Genomic DNA, 10,092 nt, shown 5'->3' on the forward strand with positions numbered 1-10,092 from the left:
AGGCCTTCTAGCTTTCTGAAGCTTACTCCCGCTTCTGCCTGGGATCATGGTGGAATCCTTTTGCGCCCTTTCAGCAAATGACTAAACCGACAACTTATCATTTTCTATGAAATGTACGTACTCCCTCCGTTAAAAAATAAATGACCCAACTTTGTACTAGCTTTAGTAGTACAAAGTTGGGTCATCTATTTTGAAACGGAGGGAGTACTTGTTATAGCAAGTAATGGGCAGTCGATGACTTTGATCTCCCACTCCCGCTGGTAGGTGTGCTCTGCATCTGCTCGCCACATAATGGGCAGTCAGTGAGCCTTCAATCTTTTCTTCTCGTTTCTTGTCTTCTTACGCAGATGCTACACAATTCTAAGTTCCAACACACACAAGCAAACAGTGACACCGATGTCTTCCTGGCTCGCTACAGCTTCCAGTAGACCCCGGCCCGGTGGAGGAGGCCGGCGAGGAGCGCCCAGAGCAGGATCTGCGAGACGAGGACGTAGAGGAGGATGCCCACCCTCTCCGAGTGCCACACCCGGACGAACACGTGCTTCCTCACCCAGTAAACCTGCAGTGGTGACAGAATTTCTCTTTCTCAACATGCGCTGAAGCCCGAAGGCGGTCGATCGATGGCAGGCAGGTTCGTTGCAGTTACCAGCGTGTTGTTGGTCCCGTCGTAGTACCAGCCGTTGAGGAAACCCTCGAAGATGCCGGCCGCCGCCATCACGTACACCAGCATCGCGTTCATGCCGACCCACCGCAGTGGTGCGAAGACATAACGCAGGCTCACGACGTCGACCTGGGGAAGCCACCAGGTGTCAACAATGTTGTCGTCGACGATGCTCAGGATGTCAGCCATGGAAGATTTGAATATTCAGGATGTCAGGCTGTCATATGGAGGATTTTGAATATTCTCTTTTTTTCTTTTTCTGCCGATGTTCAATTGTTCATTAATTATTAAGAAATAAATCTAGTTTTGTAAAATTGAGAAGGGCTTACAAGGAAGTAAAGCATGGAGAAGACGATGCCAGCGGCGCCGGCGGTCACGCAGATGTAACTGAGCGTGTACAGCTGTTTGTTCAGAGGAATCGCTGCAGTGAAATGTGAAAGAGCAAACTTTGTTGAATCGTGTTCAGATAGGGGAGGAGTGGAAACATGTATGAGTTGTAACTCTTTTTTGTTGAATGTGTACTATGTAGTCTGGTTACCATGAGAGAAGTGCAGAATGATTCCGAGGAGGAGGAGAGCTATGCCCATGGTGACCCACTGCTTTAGCCTGTCCATGTGACTCTGAAATTTCAGGAACAATAAACATGTCAACAGTCAGCAGCCTACTCTACACCAACAGAAAAAGCCTGACATGTGAGGAAAAATCACCTTCATATGAACAAGCACGTGCCCGTAGTGTACGCCGATGATCGTACTTAACACCGCAGAAAATGAGCTGCAAAAGCAACAAGGAACAGTGTCAACACTCAACAGTGAATTATAGATACATCTGATGATCAGAAATCCCCCGTTGACACCACACAGAATACTACCTTACCTTAGTAAGCCTTCAGGTTCAAATGGCGAGGCACACCAGGCCGGGGCGTCCCTTTTGAAAGGCCCCTCGTGTGGGGAATCATCAGTACAGTCCTGCGTAGACCGGTGCATAAGTTGGCGGGTAAGAGTTTGGAAATAACTGCAAAGGACAGACATGAATGTTTTGTTATCTGAAAAGTGAAAACACACACCCTGTGCCTCCTCCATGCAGGTTTCTGGTACAGGTGATTGATGCCGAGAACTTTACGGTCGATGTAACCTACAGCATTGCAAGGAGGGCTCAGATTTCCCCTTGTGCCACAGGTCACCTAATAAATCAGACAACACTGTAAATGAGTTTCGACTTTCACAAAACTACTTTGATTGTACAGGTGCAAAACAATAACACAGTCATGGCACAGTTTTGAGTATGATTTGTATATTGGACTCTGTTTAGTATCACTAACTAACATGAAAACAACCTGAAGTACAAAGAACTGAGTTATACATTGCTGTTGAAATGTAGTTTGTTCAGCTTGTCATGGCAAGAAATGGTGAAGAATGGCAGGATTCCTGGGCTTGCCCAGCGATATGTTTACAAAATCATTTTGTCAGTAGATTGTTTTTGAAGACGCAAAGTATCTATACAAACTTTGACTCAACTAATTAAACATGCAATACGATGCAAGATTAATTCTACGCTCAAACGAGTAGTATGGAACATCAACAATTTCACAAGAACAAAAAGAAAGTAAAATGAGCAGAGCTAGAGAAGTCTCATACTGTTAAAACTTTGCCATAGTTTGGGCTGTCGACATTTCGCACCGTGAACTCCCAGTCCGGAACGTAAATCCCGTAAACAAGGGACAAGTAGATCAGGAGAATGCAACATGCGACAATCCTTGTAGATAAACAGAAGCCACAATCAGTATGTGAAATCTGCAATGCCTAACAATTCAGATGACATCAAAAAGCATATACCATTGGGAAAGGTACAGCCTGAAAACTGAGAAGAAGCCTGAACTTGACTGATCCTGAACCCTCGCGTCTTTTGTTGCGATCTCCATAACTGCAACCACCAAGTATGCAAGGGCAATCCTCTGAAGAAGCAAATACAAAATCACTCCCTGACGTATGCATTCGTTCTTTTCAAGTATGTAAAGTAAATTTTGCGTGGTTTCGTACCTGGAGGATACCACACCATCTTATGTGCTTCATGTCAACACCATAGGTGAGTTCATCTGGAGCATGGGAGTAGCCACCTGAATATGGTGAGACATTGTCAACTTGTTAGAATTCCATCTTTGCAAAGAGGGGAATTTAAGCATCAGGTGTTGGCCCTGAATTTAAGAAGCTAACTGGGGTGTAGATGATCAGATACCTTGCAGCAAGATCCCCCAGAAAAGCAGCTTCAGTGTTCTTATGACTACTCTCCTGATCGCCCGGCTGCGGTCTGGGATCCTCTGCGCGTTTATTGGAATTCGAAGTTAGGAACAGCCAATGGTTGGACGAACCTATCTAGTAGAGTATATACGTACAAGGGGAAACTTGAAAATTCAGCTGGTCATTGCAGCCTGAACCAACAAAAGTGGTACATTTCAGAATAGAGTTCAGAGTAAGAATGGAACACCTTGAGGGATAGGGGGATGGCCATGCCAACGATGAAGAGGAAGCAGGGCATGACGAAGTCGGCGAGGTTGCAGCCGTGCCACGGCGCGTGCCCGATGACCGGCCACTCGCCGCCGGCGCCGTCCACCAGTATCATCAGCTGCAGCACCGAAACGAACACGCACGGTTGGAAGAGCTTGGATCAGGCAGACACGAAACTTTGCTTGTGGCATAGGAACTAAGCAGGTGTGGTCGTGTTGGTGTGGAAGGGGAAGGGGCCGGGCTGCGTACAGCGACGGTGAGGCCACGGAAGACGTCGAGGGAGGCGACCCGCCTGCTGCTGCTCCGGCGAGGCGCCTTCTTGTCGCCACCATCGTGATCATCCGCCGCCTCATGTAGAGCACGGTGCCGCTCAGGGTCCTCCTCGGCGCCGGCGGCCGCGGCCGCGCCGTGCCGCTTGGCGACGCTCTGGCCCCCGTCCATCAAGGACAACGCAAAGCAGGAGACGTGCGTCGCCAACGCGGAGGGCGACAGGGGATATGGGGAGGAAGAAGATGAGGAGGAGGATTCCGATTCCTGGAAGCAAGCAAGCACCGCACCAGCTGGTCACTCTCGCGTGGATCACCACTCGCTCACCGGACAGCGACGCGTTTGGATCGGAGCTGGCTGAAAGATTGGACGCACACGGAGCTCTTCTTATCCCTCCTCGTCGTCGTTTTCGACGGAAGCTACGCTATCTTGGAACATTGGGTCAAAGTTTTTTCCGGCGACGCAGTGAAAAGCTGCTGGATTTGCTGAGCGACACATTTTTTTTGTTCCGGGAAATGGCTACTCCCGTGACTACGGGAACCATGTTTTCTTCGACTGTAATAATAATAGATAATTTATATCGGGGGAACTGGAAACACCAATAATTTGAGGCTACTAGAACATGGGGCAGCAGATCATGCGAGATAGCATGCATCACTACGAATCGCGGACAGAATCGCTGCGATCAATCGAATCGAGCAGTTGATTATTGGGCCTGCAACTGCGAGACGATCTTGGCCACGGCCTGCGCCGAGATAGGATTTATTGGGCCTGCAACTGCGAGACGATCTTGGCCACGGCCTGCGCCGAGATGGGCGACAGGCTCAGCGCGCACAGGCTCTCCCACGCTGCCGCCACGGCCGACGGCTCTTCCTTCTTCTCCTCCTCTTCCTCACTCTCCTTCACCTTCTCGTCGTTCTCATTCTCCTTCCCCTCTTCCTGCTCCTCCTTGAGCTCATTCTCCTTCTGCTCCTGCTCCTTCTCGGCGGCCTCCTTGAAGAAGAAGAAGGCGGCGTGCGTGGACCCGACGATGCTGCGGGCGGCCTCGCGCGCCTCCGGCAGCCGGTCGTTCAGCAGCTCCACCGCCACCTGCAGCAGCGCCGGCAGGCCGAACTCCTTCATCGTCTCCACGTCCTGCCAATTCACACATGATTCGCGGGTGAGGAAAATAAAACAAACAGAGCGAGTTCCGCTGCCTGGATTTGAGTCGACAAGCGGTGCGTACCATCCTGGCTGCGCAGTGCGCCATGGCGACGGCGGCCTTGGCGCGGACCCTGAGGTTGGCGTGGTGGACGTACGACTTAAGCTTCCTCAACAGGGGCAGGGGCGGCATGGAGGTGGCCATGGCGCGCATCGCCTTCTCGGCCTCCTCGCACACGAACCGCTTGTCCTGCGACGCCTTGAGCAGCAGCTGCAGCAGCAGCTTGTCGAACGCGTCCGCGGAGGCCGAGGAGATGAGGTTGCCGAAGCCCGTGAAGACGTCCGTGCAGGCCATGACGGAGGTCTTGAGCACCGCGCTGCGCGGGTTCTTCATCGTCTTCACGATCCCCAGCACCACCTTCTCCCTGCCATTAACCAAAGGGATCTCAGATCAGATCCAGAACGGAATTCGACAGAAATTAACAGGCAAAATCGGAGGAGACAGAGAGGAGCTTACAGGATGGGGGCGAGGAGGGCCGGGTGGTGGATGGCGAGGCGGCGGGCGTCGTTGAGGGCCTCGCAGACCTTGACCCAGTCCTTGGAGTCGAGCCCCGCCACGAGGCCGGCGGCGCGGGCCTTGGGCGCCGGCACGGGCAGCAGGTCCTCGGACCGGACGTACTCCACGGCCGGCTCCGCCGCGGCCGCCGCCACAGGCGACGCGGGCTTGGTCAGCGGCGCCGAGTTCTCGTCGTTGCGCTGCTGCTGCTTCCTGCCGTTGCCGCCGCTGCCGGTGGGGGAGCGGGCGACGGCGACGGCGGGCGCCGTGGGGAGCAGCTTGGCGGCCTTCTTGGGGCGCTGGTCCGCCACGGCGGCCGGCAGCGTGTTGTCGAGCGCGCGGAGGGCCATGGGTGGGAACGGGATCACTTGCTGATGGATGGAGACGCCGAGATTCGGAGGGAGGATGAGAGATTTGGAGGAGGGGTGCGGCGGCGTCGGAGTTTAAAATGGGGAGGAGGAGGGGGGGTGGGCTGCAACGGCTATAAGGAGATTGAGATTCGAACTGGCAAGTGAACGTTGGAGGGGTTTGCTTCGCGATGCGGGCTTTGATTACTTTTTGTACCGTTGCCAGACAAAAAGTTTCGAAAAAATAGGAAGGAATTCTTGAGATCTGTACTCTTGAGATCTGTCTAATTTATTGAAAAGATAGTGAAACGGTTTTAATGCGAATTCGGTAATTTTCCAAAGAGTTCATGTTCTCTGGCAAGCGGGGAAAAAAAAAACTTCCGCCTGCTAGCAAAGCCTTCATCTCAAAGAGCTCCATAGTTCTGGCACATATAACAAGCCGACATTGCTTACATCAAACCTGACTTCAGTTCAGCTATCGAAATCTTACATCGTCTCTGAGACAAGTTAAGGTGTCCAGTTCATTGTTCGTTCATGCTAGCTCCAAAACTTGCCAGCAACAGCAAAACAAAAAACAGAGGCATTCTATCTAAATTCGTGTCGGCGTCCTTGTCGGATAACTGTACAAAAGGGAAGGCACGCACCCCTTTAGGCCGGCCCAGGTCAAGCGGTGCTCCACCTGGGCATCATCGCGCTGCTCGTCTGAGCCTCCCACCAGGCGCTGAACACCGACGGCTCCTGGAACTGCCGGTACCCCTCCTGCATGGACCTGCCATTCCCGACCAGGCCGCGCGCCGCGAACCCCATGAGCTCGGAGGCGTCCGTGCGGCGGCTGAACCAGTGCGGGACGCGAGAGATTGGAGAAAAAACGCTCTGTTCCTCCTCGAGGCGCGGCTCGGGCTCTGCCTGCTTTGCTGGAGAGGCACTTTGTTCCGCCAGGAGAACTTCGTGCTGGATCTGCTTTGGTGGCGGCTCCTGGGCCGACGAATGTTCGGCTGACGACAGCATGTTCCCTATGCCGAACGACTCCCAGTCGACCTGCTGCCACACCTTGTACCCGTCGTTGACTGTATCATTGGCCACGTGACGGTTTTGGAGCTCGGCCTTCTGCTCTGCCGCCAATCTGTCAACCTCCACCTTGAGTTGCTGCAGCCGCTGCCCAATCCTTTCGGTTACTTTGTCATACAGGTCACCTCTAGAAATATGTTGGGAGTCGTTACTGTTCTCAGCCATCAGGTCGTCAAAGTTGATTGGGTCACCAACAACCACTATCACCTAGAGAATCAAATAAATAGCTCAGTATTCAGCTAAATTCCATGTGACAATAATAAATACGAGTTGCATATATAGGGGCACACACCCTTTTGCCTGTTCTTGGGATACGTTTCCCAACAGGCATTATGTCTTGCATCCCAGTATGAACAAAGGGGACAACAACCGGTAGGCTGTCAGCATCCATTATCAATCTGGTAAAGAAGAAAAAAGAGAAATTAAATAGGTGCACCTCAACAATGGACTACAAAGTGTTAAAACACCCAAAGTTCAGATGAACTGATGTGCATATGCAGAATGCAGGATTTTAAATACAAAAAGAAGTTGAGACTGAGTTTCTATTCATCGCAGACAGTACAAGGAAATAAACTTCTAACCTTCCAACACCTCTCTTAGCAGGAGCAATGGTTTTCCCTCCGTCCCTTGAACGACTTCCTTCAGGAAATATGTGAACCCATCCGCCATTATTAAGCTTCGACAGCGCCATATCCATTCCCTAAACAACAACAAAAAAGAGTGGTGTTTTGTGAAGAGAAAACTCAAGAGACTCAACCATGTACAGGCATACTGCATCCACTCTATTAATTTCAGAGGTAGAACCAGGAAAAATGGTGTGCAGTCTACAGTGCTCAGTTAAGACCCTTAGCAGATTGGAGCACTGATCCAAACATACAATGTCATTCACTTGTCAAACCTCTTGTGAATTTCTAACAGCGATGAGGCACTAGATATTATAGGTACTAGCTCAAAACTTTGTTTTGAATACAAGGATGTAGCATGCTAGTGGTTAAGTTCATGGTCTTAATATAATGATGGGAAGTTTAACTGAGCTAGGCAAAGCCCAGTGAGTATCTCCCAACAATGTGACACTGGTTTAAATGGCACCATTAGTCAAAAAAACTAAATATCAACATTTCTCCAAGTATATACCATAAATAAACTGGTTTACCAACATCAAAATTTGCATGGCCAATCTACTGCACACATACCTGAAATAAATAACTTTAGACCCCTACATACGGTAAACAAAATGTATCTCATACCTTTTGGTAGATGCCTTCACCACGGTTAACAGGCAACACTTTAACAGACCTGAAGAACGTGGACAGAACTGGATTTGTAAAGCAACGATCAGTCGCACATAGTGTCCATCTCAGCTTTTGTGCTTCCAACATAACAGATGGTGGCAGAAGGGAGGCAATCACAAAAGGGTCATCCATAGCAGCCACGTGATTGCTGACCTAGGATTATAAAAATGATAGAAGCATAGTGTGATTAGAAGAATGCATAGTGGAGAAATATGCAGTTAGGAAGAAATGCGGTATGTAAAACTTGACTAATGTTCAAAAGTTAAGCGATGCCACAATTCTTAAGAGAAAATATGCAGGTCATCGTCTTCTAAAAGAACATATACCACCAATTCACCACTTCAGTACAAGTTGCAGTCATATAAGAGTATGGATTTATGACTACTAGCGACCTTCAGACAACATGTCATGCAATGAAATGGAGTAACATTTTGCAATTATTCGACCACATGAGCACATACCGTTAGCAGAGGCTTGTCTTTAGGCCTCTCTTGTAACGCCTGCTGAAGTTTCTCTGCACCATAAATCTGCACAACTTGACAGGTTAGCAGAAGCCTGTGCACTCGAATTCGGACAATCAATCACTCTTGAGCTACAATACCTGGACAGAGTTAAGGCCATGCATAAAAACATGGCAAGCATTCCCGATAAGAGGAACGGCCAGCGCTTGGAGCGAGCGGAAAATCACGGAGTCTTCGACCCCGTTAACTTCTTTGCCCACTGCATTGACAAAGTGATGCGATTTAGAAACTGGTGCAATGAGGGAAACAGTATTCCCCCTCGTATCATGAGAGTAAGATAAAGGATACATCACCAGGACGGAGCGCCACATTTATCATCTCATTAGGCTAAATCAGATTGTTATGGACTCAGATAGTAGTACAAAGGATATTACCAACAGGTGACATCAAACAAGCATTCGTTTCGCAATGGTTTTTGACATGGAGCTATGAGACCAGTGGCACCAGACAAGAGATTGGCGTACCTTTCTTCCTGTAGAACTTGAAGGCGCTAGAGGAGGGCTTCGCCGCCGCGGCGGCGCTGGCGTCCGGGGAACCGGGGCCCTGCTGCTGGTCGGGTCCCTGGTTCTGCTTGTCCCGCTGCAGGATGGCGCGGAGGCGGTCGGACCACTGGCGCACGGCCTCGGAGGCGGCGCGGCCCTCGGGGCGGCGCCAGAGCCAGCGGCGGTCGACGGGCGCCACGCGGAGGCGGTTGCGGATCTGGGCCCCGACGGCGCGGGCCCCCTCCGCCCACGGCACCCCGCCGCCGGCCGCCATAGAGGGGTTGGCCATCGAAGAATGGTCAGCAAGTTAGGGTTTGCTCGGTCGCGAGTGCCGCTCAGCTCGGTTCCGTTCCGATCCGCGCCGGTATCAAATCGACTTTGATGAAAAAAAATCAAGCGGAAGAAAGAAGCCGGCCCTGCTCTTGGGGTGGAAGAAAGGAATGTGGTGGTGGGTCCCGGGGCGCAGTGGGCGCGAGGAATGGAGTGGCTGGGGCCCGGTGGCAGCGGGAGAATGGTGGGAGTGGGTTCCGATAAGGACGCTGCTCGGGGAGTCACAGTCCACGTCATCCACGACGGGGACGTGGCTGGATGATCGAAAATTCTAAATCCAACTCCATCGCATGACCCCAAACGGACGTCCGTTTCGTCCGGATTTCGTCCGTTTGGAATGGCAATGAGGAATTCTAGCCTCACCCCCAGCCCGCGCCCGAGCTCGCCACGCCCGGCCTGCGCCTGCGCCGGCCCGCGTGGCCACTCCCGCGGCGCCAGCCCGCCTCCCGTGCTCGCTCATGCCTCGCTCTCTCGCCGGGGCCACGCCGGCCAACGCGCCCGTGCCGCGTCCGAGCTCACCATGCCCGCAGCGCCGCCCCGCCTCCCGTGCTCGCCCATGCTTCGTTCTCTCGTCGGGGCCACGCCCGCCAGCGTGCCGCCGCCGCGCCCCCAGCAGCGTCGGCCCTGCCGCATTTTGCCGAGGAGTCGCCGCTGCTGTAGCTGCTATGGCGAGGAGAGAGAGAGAGAAAAAAAGTGAGAGAGAGACCGATGGGAGGCCTGAGTGGGTGACCAGTGGGTCCAGGCGCGGACGAGAAAGCGTTCGCTTGATGTCCGCTCGACCGCAAAGCCGAACTAAATTTGGGCTCGGGATGGGGCAAAGCGGACCAAAAGCGGACGTCTTTTTACGAATGAGGTTGCACGTTCAGCCACTTCATTTATCTGTTTAGATCCAAACGGACAGACCTGGACGTTTTGGAGTCACGG

At 52.0% G+C, this 10,092-nt stretch overlaps 1 protein-coding gene and 1 pseudogene across 2 annotated transcripts; both read right to left on the reverse strand.

Annotated features, from left to right (window-relative positions):
* Window positions 1–208: 208 nt before the first annotated feature.
* On the reverse strand, window positions 209–5,592 carry LOC123072163 (uncharacterized; annotated as a pseudogene). Its single transcript, XR_006434876.1, has 16 exons — window positions 5,090–5,592; window positions 4,658–4,997; window positions 4,214–4,566; window positions 3,415–3,951; window positions 3,146–3,283; window positions 2,897–2,978; window positions 2,701–2,777; window positions 2,497–2,615; window positions 2,299–2,416; window positions 1,728–1,844; window positions 1,538–1,629; window positions 1,369–1,435; window positions 1,200–1,281; window positions 991–1,082; window positions 647–790; window positions 209–559 (listed from the first exon to the last, which is right to left on the reverse strand). The product of XR_006434876.1 is annotated as an uncharacterized protein (transcript).
* A 281-nt stretch (window positions 5,593–5,873) lies between these two features.
* LOC123072161 (uncharacterized) lies at window positions 5,874–9,291 on the reverse strand. The gene is made up of 7 exons (XM_044495721.1): window positions 8,821–9,291; window positions 8,437–8,555; window positions 8,297–8,362; window positions 7,791–7,988; window positions 7,125–7,243; window positions 6,836–6,941; window positions 5,874–6,750 (listed from the first exon to the last, which is right to left on the reverse strand). Exons 1-7 carry the CDS (start codon window positions 9,125–9,127, stop codon window positions 6,139–6,141), a joined length of 1,527 nt encoding a protein of 508 aa, XP_044351656.1. The 5' UTR covers window positions 9,128–9,291; the 3' UTR covers window positions 5,874–6,138.
* Between the last annotated feature and the right edge of the window lie 801 nt (window positions 9,292–10,092).

Source organism: Triticum aestivum, chromosome 3B (genome assembly GCF_018294505.1).
Source record: "Triticum aestivum cultivar Chinese Spring chromosome 3B, IWGSC CS RefSeq v2.1, whole genome shotgun sequence".
Taxonomy (NCBI): domain Eukaryota; kingdom Viridiplantae; phylum Streptophyta; class Magnoliopsida; order Poales; family Poaceae; genus Triticum; species Triticum aestivum.

What these genes read in the sequence shown, in the direction of transcription:
- LOC123072161 (XM_044495721.1), bottom strand. Translation starts at nt 9,127, where the DNA reads ATGGCCAACCCCTCTATGGCGGCCGGCGGCGGGGTGCCGTGGGCGGAG. An exon ending in AAGACAAGCCTCTGCTAACG is followed by an intron (nt 7,989 to 8,296) that starts GTATGTGCTCAT and finishes TTATAATCCTAG; the next exon opens with GTCAGCAATCACGTGGCTGC. An exon ending in GCTAAGAGAGGTGTTGGAAG is followed by an intron (nt 6,942 to 7,124) that starts GTTAGAAGTTTA and finishes CTTCTTTACCAG; the next exon opens with ATTGATAATGGATGCTGACA.